The sequence below is a fragment of the Staurois parvus genome, unplaced genomic scaffold (genome assembly GCF_062004578.1).
Source record: "Staurois parvus isolate SC_StPar_1 unplaced genomic scaffold, SC_StPar_1.0 ptg000006l, whole genome shotgun sequence".
In the NCBI taxonomy this organism is placed as follows: Eukaryota; Metazoa; Chordata; class Amphibia; order Anura; family Ranidae; genus Staurois; species Staurois parvus.
In genome coordinates this window covers 19543226-19565867 of record NW_028317802.1, presented here as the reverse complement: position 1 = coordinate 19565867, position 22642 = coordinate 19543226, and the positions used below count along the sequence as shown (strand labels likewise).

The 22642-nt window shown below is 39.5% G+C and overlaps 1 protein-coding gene across 5 annotated transcripts in view; it reads left to right on the top strand.

Moving 5' to 3' along the window:
* The window catches only part of LOC149474388 (F-box/LRR-repeat protein 21-like), an 87334-nt gene that overhangs the window by 34317 nt on the left and 30375 nt on the right, over positions 1-22642 (top strand). For 2 of the 5 annotated variants that reach the window (XM_089663795.1, XM_089663854.1), the window contains 2 exons: positions 1933-1988; positions 18336-18431. In XM_089663795.1, the coding sequence (XP_089519921.1) occupies positions 18370-18431 (62 nt within the window). In that variant the 5' untranslated portion in view covers positions 1933-1988; positions 18336-18369. Of the gene's footprint in view, positions 1-1932; positions 1989-18335; positions 18432-18795; positions 18846-22642 lie in introns of all 5 variants that reach the window. The other 3 variants (XM_089663915.1, XM_089664062.1, XM_089663987.1) reach the window with 2 other exon arrangements.

The following is a 22642-nucleotide window of genomic DNA, read 5'->3' as shown; positions in this document are numbered from 1 at the left end:
GTCAGTGGCCACAGTAATAGCCCCTAGCACTGGTGTCAGTGGCTACAGTTGTTACACACCAGATTTGCTGTCATTTGCTGTCACTGGCAGCAAGAATAACCCCCAGCATTGTTGTCAGTGGCAGCAAGAATAACCCCCAGCACTGATGTCAGTGGCCACAAGAATAACCCCCAGCACTGGTCTCAGTGGCCACAATAATAACCTCAGCATTGATGTCGGTGGTCCCAATAAAAAAACCCCAGCCTTGGTGCCAGTGGCCACATTTATAGCCCCCAAGTGTTGGTGTCGATGACCAGAAAAATAACCCCCACCATTTTCAGTAATAAGTTTAACAAACCCAAACCTTGGTATCAGTGACCAGAGTAATAATCCCCAGCACATGTTTCAGTGGCAGCAATAATAACCCCCAAGATTTGTGTCAGTGGCAGCAGTAAAATCATTTAGCATTGTTGTCAGTAAAAACAATAGAAGAGATCCTTCCATATGTGTCAGTGCCTGCAATAATAACCCCCAACATTAGTGACAGGAGTTGCAGTAATATCCAAGGAATGGTGCCAGTGGCCGCAACAATAACCCCCTTCTTATCATTGATAACATTACTAACCCCCAGCATGTGCCAGTGGGTGCAATAACAACCCCAAGCATTGGTGTTAGTGAATGCAATAACAGTCCCCAGCATTGACGTCAGTGGCCAAAATAATAACCACAGCATTGGTGTCATTGGCTGCACTGCTTAACCCCCCCCCCCCGCTTCACTGTTGGTCATTGGCAGCAATCTTAACCCCATCTTGCATTGCTGGTCAAAGGAGCTGCTGTTAAACTTCCTTTGATTGCTGGTCAGTGGAAGCAATGTTACCACCCCTCTTTGGGGGAGGGGGGTGTAGAACACAATTTGACATATTCCCCCTGGGCACCGGATGACCTTGTATTAAACCTGGTTAGTGCATCCGGACTGATGTTCTACTGGACAAAACTGTTTGCCTGCTTCTTTTATCTGTTGTGGATACTCCTGATGACAAATACCATTTGAAAACTGACTGCAGCCTTCTATTAAGCTTTTCACAGAGTGTGGCTATTATTTCTGAATGGAATGTATTTGTTTTTTATACATAACTCGGCACATCTTTATAACGACCATGCATGGAAGACCAGATTTCTTTGCTTACAAGTTACCACCAAAAAGTACAGTATCCAGTGTTTGGCAGAACTGAAATACCTCCTGGGGGATTTTATATATATATATATATATATATATATGTATGTATGTGTGTATGTTTTCTATTTTTTTTTTTTCTTAGTTGATCTAGATGGATTTGTGTCTTTTTTTTCAACTTGTCTAACTATGTTACTAAGCATTGCCAAATTTAGGGGAGTGCTGCTCCCCTTCCCAAAGCAAAGGAGTTTCCACTCTGAAATATTCCACCCACCGCCACTATCAGCGCTAACTACATTCGTTTTTTAAATGCAAAAGAACTGTGGTCAGTTGCAAGGACCGCCCAGTGTCCGAGCAACCAACCCACATGCTTGTTCCTCCCCCCCCCGCATTCAGAGGAGGGGAACAGAACTTCCTCCTCTGGACCTGCTGGCAGTGCCCCGCCTTCTAGCTTTCCCCATAGCTTCTGGCTGCACTGTGATGGAACGGAGTGGACTGGAATGATGCAAAGAGAGTAAGGGGGACCCTGATTATTTAACATTGTACGAGGGGCAGCTCTGGAGACCCTAATGTACAGGATGGATATTCTGGGGACCCTGATGTAAGGAAGAGGTGGTCTGGGGACCCTGATGTAAGGAGGGGGGCTCTAGGAACCCAAATGTATATTTATTATGCTTTGATTGTAACATTTTTAAAAATCCAACACTTCATACAGTAGTTACATGGTCTATACGAACAGTATATTTCTGTCCTAACCTACTCTGAATTGTTCCTTACAGAAATCATCTTGAAAACAGCTGAGATCTTAAACAACGCATTAGCAGTGCAGTCACTGGTAAGCAGCTTGTAATATCTTCTTGCCTGTAATATTGTGTTTTATTGTATTTACATTTTAATGACTAGGATGTGATGGAGTCTTTGTCGTGTTTCCATGTATGTTTTGCATCCCATATATGATATTAAAGGATAAGTTCAGCTTTTGGACTAAAATAATAAATGCACACTTTTCTGCAGGTAAAAAAATGTGCATTTATTCTTTTTAACTACAGGAGCCTGGAAAGCATTGCACTAGCGATCAGTAGATCGCTGTTGCAATGCAGGTCTTCTGCAGACCTGTCAGAATATCTGACAGGAAACTTCAATGAGCTACTACAGTGCTCTACAGCGCCGTGGTAGTTCATTGAAAACTGCAAGTCCACAGCCACGAAGGCTGTCGTAACTTTCAGTTCATTCATGGAAGTCCATGAATGAATGACGCGGCCGTGTAGGCAGAGCCCCGTATGGCTGCACTGTCTTCAAATCTGACAGATGGTAAGGGGAAACTTCTCATATTATCTGTCAGAGGGAGAAGGGGGTGGCCCTAAAAATGGGTGGAACATGTAACATGTTACCAAAGGTGAACTTATCCTTTAAACAATACTTCTAAAACAGAAATATCAGTTTTGGATAGACATCCATTAATTAAAATAGAGATGAAAAAATACCGTTTTTTTTTTATCACAGCTCCAATATATTCCTATTGGACTTGATGGCCTGCTCCAATTTTAAGCATGTTGAAGCTTTACAAGGGTATTTCACTATCTCAGCTGACTTTTCCAAGCTGTGCAATAAAAGAATCAATTGAGAACATTGTGTATTAGTCCTAAAACGTTCAGTACAGAGACAACATGGAGATCTCTATAGATTACCCTAAATATAAAAAAAATTAAACTCATCAGACTCTAATCACCAGACACCAGACTCACCACCGCACCATCTGAAAACTAAAATTTCAACTAGTGTACTTAGCCTTTAACTGACATACAGTACATCTGGCCATTCGGAGTTGGTTAGTAACAGTGATAAATCATAAAAGTAAACTTACCATGAAAATCACTTCCAGTTGACTCCAAAGCATTTTGCAAAAAAGTGTCTTGACCAAAAGCTTTCAAGAATCAGCAGTAAAATTTCCACTAAACTGAGTTTGCCAGGAAACTATGAATTTCACTTTAGGCCAAACCTTCAGAGGCCATCACCTCTAACTGACTCCAATGCATGTCAGTGAAATTGTCCACCCTGCTGAAAATGTCACTAAATGCACATCCATCCTAAGAATGAGTAGCCCTAGGAAAAACACTTATCCCTCCTAGAAATGAGCATTTTGCTGAGGATACATTTAAAGTGTTAATAAAACCAAAAATGTAATATATTGCAGCTTATCAATCATTAGATGTGGTGGCTGCATTTGTTTTCCGTTTTAAGGCTTTTTCCCCCTTTGTTTTTACCTGGTGATCTGGTCAGTAACACACCTCCTGTATTAGCGTGCCTCCATTCTGGATGAAGGAGCACAGGGGGCACCTCTGGACAGCAGCATTGTCAGTCTGGGGGACGGGAGTGTTAGATGTACTAGCAGATTTAGATACACTAACACTGAAACCATACTTCAGCTCACACTGCAGTCACACAAGCAGTTAAAGAAACAATTTTTTTTCTTTTGAGATAAGGGTTTTACATAAATAACTAAAAGCTGCTCATTGTAAGCTCCCCTTTCAGTGATAAAATGTTTTTTCTCAACACTCTGAACTGTTACATATGCAGGATAGCTTGTTCTGTTCAAAAAAGCCTAAACAAGAAAACAAATGCAGTAATCTAAGAAGTGGTAAGCTGCAATATAATAATTATTTGCTTTTGGGTTTAATACCATTTTATTAAATGCATGGTTGCAGGAATAAACTCATCCATAGCCCCAAGCTTTGCCAAGGACATCTAAAGAGTTAGTTTTGAGGCACTAAAAAGATTGCTTTTCTCAGTTATCTCATTTTGCCAGAATGTTGCTGTTTGGTCCTATAGTGAAGACCAACCACCAAATAGTGCTGTGAAATTTGCTTCCAAATTACTATCAGCGTTTTGCAAAAATATCATGAAACTTTGGCAAAATATATTTTTTCTCTACAATGACATTTTAACAAATTTAACTAAAATCTTATTATCCCAGCGATATATTTTTCATATCATCAGGGTAGATGGTACTGTTCCGACAAGTCAATGACACAAATATACAATAGTATCTGTTTTAAAGTAATAATGACATACAGTGTAGTTGCCAAGTGCGTGAAATGCCATAAATAACCCATAGTGACCAATGAGAAATGTGCAAAACAATATTCTTCATACTATCGCGTACAAATAAACAGTCTTTTTTAACGTTGCACAATTTAGGACGTGTTCAGACCAAAGAAGCAGTAAAACCCACATTGTCACTGTAACACTTTGTAATGCACTGTATATATGTGTTGCAGTGCCTTGCCATTCACTCTTCATGGCACGCTAACACACATATAGAGCAAAAACGAAAGACATCTGCACTATAGCACACTACAATGCACATGTGTGATTTCTGTGTGTGTTGTGGTTCAAAAACAGTGCAGGGGAGCTTTTTCTTGTGCTGAAGCACAGAAATGTCCCACCTTAATATTTTATGGTGTTGCAACACCACCAGCACCACATCCTTGGTTTTCCTATTGGTCACTAAGGCCACCAGTCATATTAAAGTACCAACTTGAAAGCTGGGGAGGTGAACAGGATTGAGGACAAGCTGAAGTTTTTAGGTAAATTTTAAATTTGCAAATGGCTTAAAGTGTACGAGTGCCTTAACAATGGTCTTTTTTTTTTGTTTGTTTCCTCTTGGTCTGTCAAATATGCCATTGAAAGCGTTTTGTTATATCTGTCTGAAGAGTGCATCAAAATACCCATTGATCCTGACATCCGATACTCAGTTTGCCCATGTTGTGACAACTTTACTTTAAACCAAATGTGTATCCAAATAACTTGACCGGCGTCATGTTCTCAGTTACATTTTTAAACCCAAAAGGCAATGAAAATCATTTGCATAAAGAAATCTGATAACGAAGGTAAAGCTATCACCTATTTGCTGTCTCTAATCACTTGCAAAGGGCAAGAGAATGCCACAGGAGCTGGTAATGCTGGCAGGTCAGCAGAGGCTGCAGGAGCTGTAAATGGTGGTAGCAACTGACCTGGAGTGGTGGCAGAATCTGGTAATGCTAGCCATCCAGCAGAGGTGGTAGCAGCTGGTGATGTGGCAGGCAAGGAGAGGTGGCAGAAGCTGGTAATGGTGGCAGTCCAGCAGAGGGCTCAGCAGCTGGCAATTGTGACAGTGGCAGGCCCAGGGTGGCACTGGCACATGCCAGTAATGGTGGCAGATCCAGAGTTACTGGACAAGGCCAATGAGAAGGACGGAGTAGAGGTGGCTGTCACTTTCGCCAAGGTGCAAGACACAGGGCTGCACCTCCAGCTCCAGTAGTGTACCCTATCTACATCCTTCCAAGCCCCTAGTATATTTGCCATTTACCTAGCATATGGGAAGTAAACAGAATTTTTTTGCCAAGCTGGCATTGAGATCCTGGGCATGGGGGCTGTCAATGAGTATGCTTACAATGACCTGTTAACTGAAGTAGATCCTTATTTGGAGGGGGATGAATGAAGAGAGAGACAAAATCAAGAGGCCCTCCTGCGCTCTTACGTGAGAACCTAAAAATAACTAAAAAGCAGCTAACATCTGATCCTATACCAATCAGTTGCAAAGATAAAATATAATTGATGTAGCGCTTATACACTAATAAAAATATTAATAATAATTAATAAGTGACCACAAGGTGATAAAAAACACATACAAGGTCCTAATATTGGACCAATTAAAGTGACTTGTATAAGAATAGTGACCCCAATCCACATGGGGATGCACAAAAATAGAGACCCCTGGTACCCAATATGGGACACAATTCAATATTAGGTGAATCCGTACAGAGGGATCAAATTCATACACTCAGTGTAAAACCAGAAAATAAACATAACGTAATAAAGATCTGTGCAATATGTCCAATAATCGGTGCTGCATTCCTTCTGATCATGCAAGATGTAAAATGTGGGTACACAGCACACCCTAAATGTGATCGCAAAATGGCTGCAATGGCCTCTCACCTCCCACCTTGCGACCCTGCAGGGCCACAAAGCATATATAGATAACCTCTGGATCCCCTCAGCATAAGGCACTCCTTATGGCCTGGTAGCTTGGGTGAATTCTCTGGAATCAACTTTCACCACTGAGATATATCCCTCTGGACCGGTTGGTATGTAGATCAATAAGTATTCTCATATAGATCATAGCTCAATTGCCCATAGAACAAGAGAAGAACACATTCTCCATAGTGTAAAACTGCTTTATTAACGGATAAAATTAAGCCAAACTGCAAACTCACATTACATAGCTGATATCAAGGCATTCTCCCATGTGCTGGGTGTAGAGCATGAGAATAAGGTGTTCCAAGATGGCGTCACGCTGATAGTACGTCACCACGCTATGCCGTCGACGCTTTGCGTCACGCGACCTTGTGACTTCGTCAGGACTCGCGAGGTCACGTCCTGAATACCATGTGTGTATAGATTTAAAAAAACATTATAAATACCTTATTTTTCCCCATATTTCCCAGTTTCCCTCTGTTCTCAGCTGGTATAGAGAGCTGGGGAGGAAAAACAGGAGCACACTGAACTTCCCAGTGAAAGACTTTACAGGGGGGAATGTCAGGACAAGTCTGTTCATTGCAGGAGAGCAGTCTGAGTTCCCAGCACAGCTAAAGAACTGATCAAGGTAAGCAGAGGGACTGTCAGGAACACCAGGGATTTCTCACAAAGGATGCAATGCAAAGAACAGGAGACTTTTTCAAACAAATACATGGTACAGCAATCACATACTGTATCAATGATATGAAATGTTGGGTTTACATATGGAGCCCAGAGTCTTTTCCTTGGGTGGAGAATTACCACTTCCTGGCCATTTTATTAGGTACACCTTGCTAGTACCAGGCTGGACCCCCTTTTACCTTTAGAACTGCCTTAATTCTTTGTGGCATAGATTCAACAAGGTGCTGAAAACATTCTTCAGAGATTTTGGTCCATATTGACATGATAGCATCATGCAGTTGCTGCAGATTTGTCAGCTGCACATCCATGAACCATTGATACAAGGCAGGATGGATACAGGATTTCATGTTGTTTACGCCAAATTCTGACCCTATCCTCTAAATGTAGATACTGAAATCGAGACTCATCAGACCAGGCAACAATTTTCCAATCTTCTATTGTCCAACTTTGGTGAGCCTGTGTGAACTGTAACCTCCATTTCCTGTGCTTAGCTGACAGGAGTTGCACCCGGTGTGGTCTTCTGCTGCTGCAGCCCATCTGCTTCAAGGTTCAACATTGTGCGTTCAGAGATGGTATACGTTATGTTTATTTTCTGGTTTTACACTGAGTGTATGAATTTGATCCCTCTGTAGGGATTCACCTAATATTGGATTGTATCCCATATTGGGTACCAGGGGTCACTATTTTATGCATCCCCATGTGGATTGGGGTCAATATTCTTATATAAGTCACTTTAACTGGTCCAATATTAGGACTTTGTATGTGTTTTTTTATCACCTTGTGGTCACTTATTAATTAATATTAATATTTTTATTAGTGTATAAGCACTACATCAATTATATTTTATTTTAATGAAGAGAGAGAGCTGACCTGGGAAGGTAATCCAATTATCACAGCCTGCAAGCCATCTACCTGGCTGGAAACAGCAGATTCAAATCTTGAAAATAATCTGATGCACACTAAAGGTGTTTAGCGGCTAGATGATTCTGAGATTCCTAAGCTATCCTGTGAGCTGGAATCCTGGTGCACTTTCACCTTTCCCACAGTTCCCAAACAAATGCGCAGACACCCAAAACACACACACCCCCAACAACTGAGGCACTAGTAATAGAATGTAGAAAGCTTTGTAGGAGCTATACACTCACCGGCCACATTATTAGGTACACCTGTTCAATTACTTGGTAACACAAACTGCTAATCTGCCAATCACATGGCAGCAACTCAATGCATTTACGGCATCTAGACGTGGTGAAGACAACTTGCCGAAGTTCAAACTGAGCATTAGGATGGGGATTTTATTGACCTTGAATGTGGCATGGTTGTTGGTTCCAGACAGGCTGGTCTGAGTATTTCAAAAACTCCTGATCTACTGGGATTTTCAAGCACAACCATCTCTAGGGTTTACAGAGAGGAAGAGAAAAGATCCAGTGAGTGGCAATTATGTGGACAAAAATGCCTTGTTGAAGTCAGAGGAAAATGGGCAGACTGGTTTGAGATGATAGAAAGGCAACATTATTTCAAATAACCACTCATTACAACCAAGGTATGCAGAATACCATCTCTGAACGCACAATGTCGAACCTTGAAGCAGATGGGATTCAGCAGCAGAAGACCATGCCGGGTACAACTCCTGTCAGCTAAGCACAGGAAATGGAGGTTACAGTTCACACAGGCTCACCAAAGTTGGACAATAGAAGATTGGAAAATTGTTGCCTGGTCTGATGAGTCTCGATTTCAGTATCTACATTTAGATGATAGGGTCAGAATTTGGCGTAAACAACATGAAATCATGTATCCATCCTGCTTTGTATCAGTGGTTCATGGATGTGCAGCTGACAAATCTGCAGCAACTGCGTGATGCTATCATGTCAATATGGACCAAAATCTCTGAAGAATGTTTTCAGCACCTTGTTGAATCTATGCCACAAAGAATTAAGGCAGTTCTACCACCCAAGGAAAAGACTCTGGGCTCCATATGTAAACCCAACATTTCATATCATTGATACAGTATGTGATTGCTGTACCATGTACTTGTTTAAAAAAGTCTACTGTTCTTTGCATTGCATCCTTTGTGAGAAATCCCTGGTGTTCCTGACAGTCCCTCTGCTTACCTTGATCAGTTCTTTAGCTGTGCTGGGAACTCAGACTGCTCTCCTGCAATGAACAGACTTGTCCTGACATGCCCCCCTGTAAAGTCTTTCACTGGGAAGTTCAGTGTGCTCCTGTTTTTCCTCCCCAGCTCTCTATACCAGCTGAGAACAGAGGGAAACTGGGAAATATGGGGAAAAATAAGGTATTTATAATGTTTCTTTAAATCTATACACACATGGTATTCAGGACGTGACCTTGTGAGTCCTGACGAAGTCACAAGGTCGTGTGACGCAACACCTTGGTAGTACCATGTTGGACCCCTTTTGCCTTCAAAACTGCCTCAATTCTTCATGGCATAGATTCAACAAAGTGTTGGAAACATTCCTCAGATATTTTAGTCCATATTGACATGAGTTACTGTTCCCTTTCTATCATCTCAAACCAGTCTGTCCATTCTCCTCTGACATCAACAAGGCATTTTCGTCCACACAACTGCCACTCGCTGGATAATTTCTCTTTTTCGGACCATTCTCTGTAAACCCTAGAAATGGTTGTTCTTGAAAATCCTAGAAGATCAGCAGTTTTTGAAATACTCAGACCAGCCTGTCTGGCACCAACAACCATGCCACATTCAAAGTCACTTAAAGGATAAGTTCATATTTTGAACAAAAATAATAAATGCAGGTTAAAAAATGTGCATTTATTATTTTTGTCTACAGGAGCCTGGAAAGCATTGCACCAGCAATCAGTAAATTGCTGATGCCATGCAGGTCTCCTGCAGACCTGTCAGAATATCTGCTTGCCATTCGATGTATGAGCAAGCAGATATTCTGACAGGAAGCTTTAATGAACTACCATGGCACTTCACAGCGCTGTGGTAGTTCATTGAAAACTACAAGCCCACAGCCGCTAAGGCTGCCAAGACTTGCAGTTCATTCATTCACGGAAGTCCGTAAATGAATTATTTGGCCATGTGGGTGGAGCCCCACACATCCGCTCTGTTTTCAAATTTGACAGATAGTATAGGGAGAAGTCTCCCCATACTATCTGGCAGAGAGAGAAGGGGCGGCGGCTGCAGCTATGGGAACACATTACATGTTCCACCCTAAAACTTTGTGGAACATGTAACATGTTCCCAAAGGTGAACTTATCCTTTAAATCCCCTTTCTTCCCCGTTCCAATGCTTGGTTTGAACTTCAGCAAGCCGTCTTCACCATGTCTAGATGCCTAAATGCATTGAGTTGCTGCCATGTAATTGGCTTATTAGCAATTTGTGTTACCGAGCAATTGAACAAGTGTACCTAATAAAGTGACCTGTAAGTGTAAACTTGGATACAGAACACCCAAGAGCAGTCATTCAAGCATTCCGTATAAAACAGTGCATCTCAAAAGGCCACATCATGATGCATAATGTGCAAAACTATGCTTGTCTTGCGTGGTCACCATGATGTATATAGCCAAATCTGCATACCAGTAGATTAATGTCAAGTAATCTGATTTGTCCATGTACAGTATGGCCAGCTATACTCTTCCTAGCTTTCTGTCCTTTTACTGTCCCTGTTTTCCTTTTCTTTCACCAGACTATCCTATGCCACTTTCTAGCTCTTTCATTGCAGTCAGGACAGAGTCAACAGGATATGATACCCTGTGTTCATAGATACAAATATTATGTAAAATGGGGAACACGAAGCCCAAAATACATGGGGATTCGATGACACAGAGAATGCTTTTTCATCTCAAGCTGTTAAATAGATGTTGCTCACGAACATACTTTGGTGCAGCTGTGTCGTTTTTCCACTTTTTTTTTTTTTTATACGTTCTACCAGTACAGCATGAAAAACACTTAGGTTGTTAAATCTCTACTAAAGGTCCTCAAATAGACCAACTTGTCTTAACATCAACAAGCGCATCCTTTGGTAGAGGATTTAGGACATTATGTTCTGTATTTTTTTTCTTCCATATAATTGGTCTACTGCTGCACCCATTTATTTAAGGGCATACTCCATTGTGCAAAGCATCCTTAGAACACAGGGAGTTCAGTCACGGCTTTAAATTTTGAAACACGATTTTTAAGCAGTACACGGTTTTATGTGTCACATTTCTTTTGTAAAAAGCTCAAGTTAGATTAAATTGGAAGCTCAGGTTCAGTAAGCTGAAAGCTGGATGAATACATAGGGAATAGATACTCTCATGGGGGTGGTAGGAATTCTTTTAACAATTATTTTAAAAATTAACACATTTCCATACTTTTTAAGAATTTTTGAATAAACAGTTATATCAGATATATGCTTTTGAAAATGTCATAAAAATATCAATGTAAAATTTGTTTGGGAGGCCTGTAATTGAAATTTTGCTATGGGGCACAGTAAAAATATTGTACAGCCCAATTAAATGCACAAATATTGTACCAGTCTTCCCCAAAGGATCTGCCTTTTTACGGGTCCTTTATTCTTAGTGGCCATTACTTTGAAAAGAAGAACCACATTCTGTGGCTTTATATAGGCTTTAATGAACAGACAAAAGCCCTGCAGGGAAGAAACTAGTGGAACAACCAACAATGATAATACAACTCCATAAAGCATCTAAAGCAGCACATAATTGTAGAATTGCCAAGAAAGGCAATATACAAATCTGCTTTAAAGAAAAGCAAACTATCTAGGTGACTTGACTGAGAATGAAAGAAAACATTATCTCCCGCTGGAGCTGTCGCTCTCTTACAAGAGAGTATTTACAATCAGATGGAAAGAAAAAAAGTCAGCTCAAAGCTGACTTTTCAGACAGCAGCTTCAATCAGTGCAGCCTCATCAGTGCCCATCAGTGCAGCCTATCGGTGCCTATCAGTGCATTTTTATGAAGAAGAAAAATTACCTATCTGCAAAACTTTATAACAGAAACTAAGGAAACTCTGTTTAAAAAAAAAAATGATAAAAATGTCATATGGGTACTGTCACGGACGCACGATAGCCACCCTCAACATGCGACGATCGTACAACCGCGACCAACAATACGTCACGACCGCGGCGTCAGACCCCAGACCTTCTCACCAAACTCATGACCGAAGGACCGGCAGATCTAAAACCGCGATGTGATGTGCGTAACAATGCCACACTCAGCTGCGCCCTGCACAACAATTGTCCAGCTAATGGAACGCAATCGACGCACCGGCAGCCTGAATGCGCTTGTTACTGGGTCGGGTTAATTACGCAACTAACCCTCTACTGCCACCACCACTTTTTGTAGAAAGGGAAAACTCTTTTTTGCCAAATATACACTGTAATGGTTGAAAAGTCGCCTGTCCAATACGGTCACCGCAGGCCGATTGGGCAGAGGATTAAACAAACCCAGTAGTGTCTCTTCAGAAGGCAGGGATTCGTAAATTGCAATTAAGCGCTTTAGAAACAGTTTAACACTTTCAGAAAGAAAGATTTATTGCTAAAAGAGTCAAACAGGTGCAATAAAATATTTACAGAAAAAAGATGTAACTAAGATATATACAGTGGGGATCGAAAGTTTGGGCACCCCAAGATGCTGTGGCATCTTTATTTATGCAACATCTGATTGAAACAATATAACAATAGAACCTATCCTGGGGGAAACTGGTGGGAAGAAAGGTGGATGATCATACACCTAATGAAAATTCCAACTTCTTTATTTCCCAATGGGAATCCAGACACAAGCAGATATACACAGGGAACAATGCATTTTATGTTACAGACACCTAATCATACCCATCAATTTCCATTTCTGGCTTTGAAACTGGTAGTTGTCTGGCTGTCAAAAATAACCTGAATCCCATGATTTGGAGGGATGTTCCAATACTTTTAGAAATATAGTATATGTCAGGAATTCCATATCAGATAGTGAAAAAAGCTGAGAAAATTTTTCAAATGGAATGAGTTTCCCTTCTTGTACTAGATTGTTCAAAGTAGTAAGCCCTTTTGCTTCCTAGTTCACAAATGACATACTGGGAATACGTAATTTTGAAGGTGTCTAGCGGTAGGGCAATTGATATTCTTTCTGTTGACCTTTCTCCAAATTTTGTGATTAGTAATTCTAGGCATGAAGAACTGTTGGGATAATTGGGTGACTATATCCTTTTTGTTTTTGTGGAAGAGTCCAGAATCTAATCTGGTCCAAATGAGCAGCTATATAGTAATCCTTCAAGTTGGGCATACCCATTCCTTCTGCCTTTTTGTGTTTCACTAAAATAGTCTAGGAAAATCTCGCTTTACCATCAGAACAAACAAATTTAGACATTTGCTTGTACATAGTTTGAAAAAATGTGGATGAGATGTAAGTATGGGTAAGCTCTAAAGTAATAAAAAAACTGTCAGGATGAACATTTTGTAGGTAGCTAGTCCACTTGACCAAGAAAGATAACATTTTTTTTCAAGCAGTCTAGTTCCTGTTGTATGGTTGTTATGAAAGGTAGAATGTTTGCTTTATATAAGTTAGTACTGGGAGGCTAATGTAACACTGAAGTATTGTAGTGATCCCTGTGACCATAAATATGGTAGTTGCGATTGCAAAAAGTGTTTCATACTTGTATCAACTGAGAATCCCAGTATGTATAGATTTAGCTCTGTTCATTTTGAAGTAGGAGACCTTAATGAATTGTTGCAGCACATCATGGACTGCAGGGAGGGAAAGAGATGATTTAGAAAGGGATAATATAACATGTAAAGCAGAAAAGGCTCTCTAGATATCCTTGCCAAATGTATAAGGTTTAAAATGCATCATATTACATCAGGAGCTTGACGGCCAGGTATATATCTAACCTGGTCTTGTTTCACCAGAGAGGAGAGATAGCAAGCTAATTGGTAGCTTGAAGTTTAGCATGATCTTTAAATCTACATTTGTTAGGGAAATTGGTCTAAAGTTTTGCAGGGAAACTGGCTCTTTCCCTGGTTTTTGCAATGTAATTATGGTAGAAGGTAATATTTCTTATGAGAAGGAAGCTCTGGACACAACAGCACTACAGACCGATTGTAAGTGAGGAGTCAGTAAGGGGCTGAATATTTGTCGAGCCCTGGAGATTTTTTGTGAGTGTTTTAATAGTGTCTTCCACTGTATTTCTTTAAGGAAAAATGGTGAGCTGCGGAATGTTAAGTCATCTGGCTGAATTTAAGGTAGAGATATCAAGTCTAAAAACTCTTTTATTAGTTCAGGAGTATGCTGTGTAATTGTGGAATCTTATTTTAGATTATAGAGCAAACTGTAATAAATGCTAAATGCATCTGCAATCTCTTTAGCGTTAAATAATTTGTTGCCTGTCTTTGGATGAAATAATTTGTTGTCTGTCTTTGGATGAAAAAGATGAAGTATTTTCTCTTTCGTAGAAATTAGACTTAATTGGTAGAAATTAGACCTCATTGTTCTAATATGGTGGTTATGCTGAGAAAGCAATAGAGATCTGAGTTTGTCTTTCTTTAGATAATTGTGCATTAGTGGATTGAGACGGAGTGTGTTTATTTGAACTTTCAATGTTTCAATGAATTGTAGAAAGGTTGGTAAGTTGCTGAGTCCTTTCACTCTTTAGAGGGTTACTAAATTTCATAAGTATACCTCTGATGTAGGCCTTGTGTGTTTTCCACAGTGTGAAGGGGGTCCACAACAGATTGTGCATTGCTTTTAAAGAATTCATGGATAGATTTACTGATCACTTACAAAAATACATCATTTCTCCATCTATTTGCTTTCTGTGCAGGCCCCCTCCACTATGTATCTCAGATTTGTTCACTTTCTGTAGTAAAAATGTATCAACCATGAATAGGTTAATTTTTCTAGTATGTAAAATGCACATTTGAAAAAAAAGTGTTTTTTAGAGAATGTTGATATCTCTATACATCAAATTAAGTTGATAAGGAGATGAAATGAGATAACGTAGCTCTGCAATGGCAGTTCCAAGAGGGGTCTGACATGTTCAGTTGTTTGTAGGGTATGGCATTAAAATCTCCACATAGGATCCCATATCCTTGGCTCAAAGATTTCAGTTTTTTTTCACACCTTTTTCAGAAATGCTAATTTTTTCACATTGGGAAGGTAAACATTAACCAATGGGTACATAATGATATTGATCTCACAGACCAAGATTACAAATCTTCTCAGATCATCAATTTCTGTAGCGATATGTTTAAATGCCACCGTGCTCTTTATTGCTTTTAAGACACCTCGTTTCTTAAATGGCGCATTAGAGCAGTATTAGTAGGGGAATTGACAATGTTCAAATTTTCCCCCGGTTTCTATGAAGTCTTCAGTCTTCTTTACTGGCTGGCCAAGGATGATGTAACTCCTGAACAGGAGTGATGATTGTCTTGGCATTTACTCACTGCATTCCATGATAGTACACTGAGCTGAGCATTTGTGCCTGACAGTGTACAATCATATCACAATAAAGGGGCTGATTTATTAAAGGCAAATAGACTGTGCACTCAAGTGCAGTTGCTTCTAGGCATGGTAAATGAGGTGAAGCTTCACTTTGCAAAGAATACCAAATCAAAGGCAAAAAAAAAAGAAAATAAGCATTTTTGCTTGCACATGATTGAATGATAGAACTAAGCAGAGCTTCCCTTCATTTACTAAGCTCTGGAGCAACTGCACTTGAAGAATGCAACTTAACTTGCAAAGTGCCTTTAGTAAATAAACCCAATATACTAGCAGGCAAGGAAAGAACTTTAATGGCAGTAGCAGCAATGATGCAACAAGTGAGAGCATAGGTGTCACCGCACTGGAGGATGGCACTGTTTAGCGAGTCTTCCATAATGTGCAAATATGCTATAATAGAGACCTGGGGACACCTTTTGTTTATTTCCTTTTTCAGAAGATCAGCAATGATAACCTTTGTAATTTTCCTATTACAGGTTCCCTTAATCAAAGTGATATATATATATATATATATATATATATATATATATATATATAAAATTAGCTCTGTCTATCCACCTAATAATAACATTTTATGTGCAGTGTCATGTGGTGCTTGTTAATTAGGCTGAGGTTGTGATCTATTTTTCAAACTCTGCCACTCATTAGGATTTTTTTTCAAGGGCATTTAATATATAAGCTATTTGGGACATCAGGATCTAATAGAGAAAATGTTTATTCTGAATCTAAGCTTCTAACTTCAGCTTGTTCAATTAGGCTTTAACACCAAGGCTGCATTCACACTTTGAGTGTTTTGTAGCTTGAAGCTCTAAACTCCAAAAAAGCTCAAACTTAAAAAATCAATTGTTCTCTATGGTGCCTGTTCACACCTGATCATGGGAACAGACACCATAGAGATCAATTGATTTTTTTAAGTATGAGCATTTTTGGACCTTTGAGCTTCAAGCTACAAAACACTCAAGTGTGAATGCAGCCTTGTATCTAGAAGTTGATTGATTACTATGCACAGCTGTACCAGATTTTGTGTTCACCAGTTAGTAAATCTCTCCTAATGTCTCAGCGGGGATGAGATTCCTCCATCCACCTTCCTTTGTATGAACCGCACAGGAACGCAGTGCAATTTCAGCCCATTCATTTGTAGGAGGAATCCATTAATTTCTATAGCCAGCTTTAATGTGCAATTGAATACATACTGTATAAAGGAGATGTTTTATCTGACCATGTGGCTGCAAAAATCCAAATAAAGGCTTCTGTAAAGGAAGAGTGTTCCTGGTCCAACACTCATTCATTAAATCTTTGCTCTGCTCTTCAGAATGTGTGAGATGCCTGGGTCCCTTGTTTGGTCCCCCCTACTAGCCCCTATCTTATTGCAAGAAATGCATGCATCCGATACACAAATAGGTGTGTTAAATGAGAAGAGTCTGTGGGCACCTTTGCAAGCAGCAAAGAAGAATCCACATCTGGGCCAAGAAAACATAACTTTTACACAAAACAAGCTTGGTCAGCTCCTTGCCTGCAGGATGTAATTTGCTAGTTGTAGGACCAGCAGCATTTTGATGATGTTAACAGCATATCATGTAGATGCAGGACTTTCAGGACCTGAATCACCTGCTAGTGGCACTGAGGTTCCCAGAGTGGACTTGTCATTCCTGTGTCCACTAGCTGGTGTCTCCCAGTAGCCAACAGATCCCAATAATCAGTGTCCACCTGATGCTGGCTGCTGTGAGGGTATTTAACTTCTCTACGTTTCTCTTGTGCTTCAGTGTTTTTCCTAGTAGCCGAATTATGCCTCCTGATTGATCCTGATCCTGACCTGTATTTTTTATCATGCAACTTTGTACCTGCTCTCCTTGTTCCTGAATCCCATCCCTGATTCCTCTTCCTGACTGTTTCTTACACCACCAGTTTACCCTGTTAATCCCTGCTCCCATTTTGTCTGTATATATTATACTATATATAATATATTATAGTTAATGAGATTTTCTCACTTAGGTTGCTAGTTAAGTATGTTGTCACTTGGTCCATGGTTCACTTGTATCTTCCTGTTTTGTTTCACTATTAATAAATCATACTGGTCTGGTCTCAGTTTCCTAAGTGTAGCTACGCAAATCTGGGAACTAGAGGATATTTAAAATTCTAGAATAGAAGTCTTGGACAAAGATTTAAGGGTTTTCGTATAAAATTGGTTGACTCAATGATGACAAAGAACATTCTAAGAAAGTTTTGATGACCATTTTCAGAAGAATGTCCGTTCACAATTCCACTACTGTATGGCCAACTTTAGAACTAAAGTCTTTGTTTATGTTTGTGGCACCATTGGGGAGATTTTCCTTTACTTTCATGTGAGAGATAAATGCGCTCTTCTAACCCTTTCCTTCTCTACTAATAATGTATTTCTGGTTTTGCCTGTGTCGCAGTTGGAAGGATTTTCCCTACCTGTAGGGCTTTAAGTATGACATATTTGCAGTCTAAAGGATGACTGGAGACTGAAGGGCAATCCACATGGTAAAATTGGTAAAATAATGAGTGAATAAAATACAAAGTGACAATCTTGGAACTCTTTACATTACTCCACCTGTCTTGGTTACAATCAGTTTTTTTCTTTGTAAAATTAGCAACAGTACAAAACCAACAAAAAGGTTTTATTATTTTTTTTTTTTGTTTAAAGAATTCTAGTTTTCATACGACCTACCAATTTATTTCCACCAGTAGATGTTATTGCGTACATTGCATGTAATGCTGTCAATGTACTAGTCGCATAGTTGCCAACTCCTTATAGTTCTTCTTTTACAAAAGAATATTTACAGCTGAGAATTGCTTATACTGTAAAAACAACTGGGGCATTTGTTGTACAGTTGATTGGGGATGAGGGGGCTTTTTAACCTACAAAGTATGGCTTGGTTCCTTGATATCCAGTACAGTTGGCAACTATGTGTCAGTGCTCACTGTGTGTTGTTTCTATCACAATCAATTCTGATGGATTTATTCTTATGGTGTTCTGCTGAGGTAGGAAGTCAAAGTGGACGGATGCTGGTGAATGCTCCATGGCAGCGGTTACCTCAGTCCATACATCAAGTTCAAGCTATAATTTGGAAGCATTTTTTAGGTAAGAAATATGTTTCCTTACATGGAAATGCTCTTTTTACTGTAGAGAGAAAGTCAGCAGTTATAAAAGTTTTGTCAAGTTCACATTTGATACTCCTTTCCTTTGTATTTTTTGAAAGTAAGCTAAACTACTTATCTAAGAATACTCTTAACCAATATATGTAACTTAACTTTAATAACACAAATGAACCTTTAAAGGGTTTATTTAGGCATGACCTAAATTTACCCCAAACCAATCTCTCACCAGCCACCTCTTATCCCATTATTTGTATTTATTTTATATTGTGCCTGTAGCAAAAATACAGAAAATTGTTAGCCATACTTACCATCCTTTTTCTTTTCTGGCTTCCTGCTCCTCATATCAGCATACTATGGGATATACTCTGCCCCTCTGAGCCCATAGGACCACCTTACTGTAAGTATAGATAACATACCCCATGTCGGCAAACTAAAGGGATGTAACTAGCAAAATACATTCATTACACTGACAAAGCAGCAGAAAGTACTGAAGAAGCAAACTGTCTTCGGTTTTCTGTTGATCACATCCAGTCTATAGTATTGAATAATTGTGTTCACAGAAATCCACCAGACTGTTCTGCAGATGCAGAAACATTCGCATGAGCAGCCCACAAGACTGTAATTTTTCTAATTGAATGACCTTACACCTCAGATAACAGAGATGAGCCCTCTACTAGATATGCTGAATGAATCACCTTCGGAATCCATTTCAAAACAATCCTAGGTGGTGTTGCTCATCCCTTTGAACCAGTTTTCAAGAGATATGCAACCAGCCGCAGCCTGGTGGTGTTGGGATATTTTCTGTCCCCGTACCAGAAGATTTCAGCTGTTCCATAAGAAGCACTGAGGTAACATTGCTGTCTGCAGAGGATGAGGAAACCAAGGTTGGGTGCTATGACTATGGCCCAAATTGTCTCCTTTGGGATATTGATCAATAACCATAATAACAAGGGAGTTGGGGGGAACATGTGGATCAACAGAAAGTCCCACATTTCTTTGAAGCTATTCTGAACTATAGGTTTAGGGCATCTGAAGCTGAATTTTAAGTTGGAAGCGTGTGTGTTTCCTAGTGTTACCATCAGACTAGCTGAAAAATGCCCCAAATATATCTTCTGTTCAACACTCGTGATAGTCTGAAAAGAAATTCAAGCAATCTGCCAGTAGGTTCTCTAACTCAGTAGGTAGGCCACTGTCAAGACCTTCAGGTATGTCTCCCCACAGTAAATTTTATCTGAGATCTGCAGGACATGGATGCTTTTGGTGCCACCTTGTTTTGCAATGAACAAAATGGCTGTCTTGGTGTCCATCAGAATATTGACCTGGCAACTTTGGAAGAGATGGACAAGCAACCTGAGTGCAAAGAAGGCAAAGAGATTGGACTGTTTACACAACAGTCCCTTCCACATGCCCTTGGCTCATTTCCCCAAACATTGAGTTCTCCAGCTCTGGTGATCTAAATCCAAAATAAGAATGGTTCAGTCCCCAGATAAGAGGGGCATATCCTATGAGAGGTTGGATGGAATTGTACACAAATGGGGTATTGACAAATAGGTAAAGGTATTCTGATGATCTAGACTTATAAGATGATCCAGGGAACAGATTGTGCTTATTGTTAGGTAATTACCTGGCTTTTAACATTTTTCAGGGAGAGCTGCCAGGAGGTCCATTTTTATTTAACATAGACACAGAGAGCAGAGGCACTGTGTTGTCAGCCCAAAAAGGTGGTTATGAGCATACTGGATATCTAGCAATTGAACAAGTAATTTGCATTTTAATGAATTTTTTTCCCAGAGATACACTTTACAAGATCTACAAAAAGATCAAGCAAAAGAGTTTTCAATGCCTTTATATATGCAAGCTTATATCATAAGAGTGTGGGTATGTTTGTGACAATCAAACATGATAGAATGCTATTACCTGTTATGTGTTTAGCTGAAAGCCTGAGATGGAGATGGTCTTAGATATTCTCAAGTCTGTCTCTTTGTAGTCCAATCATACAGAACTTTCTTTTTTGGACCTCAGCATTAGTTGTCTTTTTCACCTTTTAAAGTGACCCCATCAGTCATCCACAAAAATCCTAATGGCATTCCACTGTAATAGAATGATTACTGTATACACCTCTCTGGTGGCCCTTGTCTTCTATCTTCACTCTGTCCCAGTGGAACAACAGTATTTGATTGAATACCAGTGAATGTCTGGTGACAGTCATATTCATTCCCCTTAGTGATCATTCTGGTCATAGGCAAGAGCTAGAACTGTTATGCTATTATGGTACTAAGACAGATAGATGTTTAAATATATTAAAGAGCTGACAAGTCCTATCTCTTTATAATTTATGGCCGGGACCTGCTGATCTGCTTAGCGAATGACAGTGTGTACTAACAACATGGGGTTCTGTATTAAGAGCAGCAATCGCTTGGTAAAAGCAGCATACATTACACATTGTTAGGCACACAGTTAACCTTTTGTTTGCCACTTGGTGTTAACCCCTTCCTAGTGACATATATAGTATTAGGACAGATAGTATTAGTGTTACTTGTGATGCCAGTGTTAGTCAGTTTCCACCCAGCATCAGTTAGTGTGAGATTGCCAGCCGCACTGTCACAGTCCCATTAGAAGTCACTGATTACTGCCTTCACTAGTCTAAAAAAAATAAATACAAATTCCAGTATATCTACCATAGTTTGTAGATGCTACAACCTTCACACAAACCAATCTATTGGGGTTTTCTTTTATGAAGAAATTAGATTTTTTTTTTGTAATTTTATTGGATATGTTTTATCACAGAAAGTAAAAATATTGTTTTGTTTTTTTCAAATGTTTTGGTCTTTTTGTGTTTATGTAATAAAAAATAAAAAACCCACTAGTGATTAAATACCACCAAAAGAAAGCTCTATTTGTGTGAAAAAATTATATCAATTTCTTTAGCTACAGTGTTGCATGACCGCACAACTGTTAAAGTAGTGCAGTGCCGAATAGCAAAAAAATGTCCTAGTCATGAAGGAGGTAAAATATTCCAGAAGCTAAAATAAAACTATGGACTCCCATTTAAAAAAATATGTGCATCTCTAGTTACAGTCCCCCTTGTAAGTCCCTGTAAAGACTTCCAGTGAGGTCAACATATCTCAGTCTCCTATGATGGTGTGGCAACAAAGTTGCACTGCTCATGAATTTAGAGCAGAGTTGTTAGTCTAACGTATAATATGCCTGCTTTCACTACAGATTGATAAAAAAATGTTTCAGGGTATGTGACTATTAGCATTGTCCCTACTGCTTTACAAGCATGCAGCTTGTCAATCAACAACCAGACACACCTAAGTCCTGGCCACTGCTTTCTGAATTGACAGCACTCAAAGTGTGAGCTGCAGTGTCTGGAAGGATGAACACGTAGGAATCAAATAAAGGAAGGTAAGGTAAAAAAAAGTTTTGGGTTTTTTTTTTACTTTAAGAGGCTTGTGCATCACATTTACTTTGCTTTCGATGAGTGGGTTGAATCATAACCTTGCATTAGAGAAGAATAGTAGAGGGGAACTATTATGTAGCACTGCAAATCAGAGGCCATGGTTTAAATGTGCAAATATGGCTGGCCCAAGTAGTTAAAAAAATATACATGCAATAGAGATCAGTTTTTGTTATTATTTAACAGATACTTTTTAATTTTTCATAAAAGTATAAAACAATACAAAACCCAAACAAGCCTGATTGGTACACATCAAAGTTATGCAGCACATATACAGCGGCATATACAATATAGGGCATAGATATTTCTCTAATCCATACTGCAAATTAGCTCAGAACAAGGAGAAACATAACGTCATCAAAAAGTTCACAGCAAAGAAGACAACACTCACAATTCAACCCTCGGATAGATGAATGGGGCGGGGGGAATAAAGGGCAATCAGACAGGGGCAGGAGAATAATGGAAAAAAGAAGGACTGGGGAAAGGAAGGGTGGGAAGGGAGGAGAATCATTAAATCAATACCTTAAAGAAAACAAAAGGGAGTAATCTTTGAAGGATGGGAGCAGGAGGCAACCAAAAACATAAATGAGGGTAAAAACCTTGCTGGGAGATAGAGATCCCAAGTACAATTTGACCCTTTATAATGTGTAGTATTTCTAGCTCTAAGTGAGAATCTTGTTAAAGTGAAAACAGAGAAGGGGAAAAGGCATCCAACATCATAAAGACAAACCTTT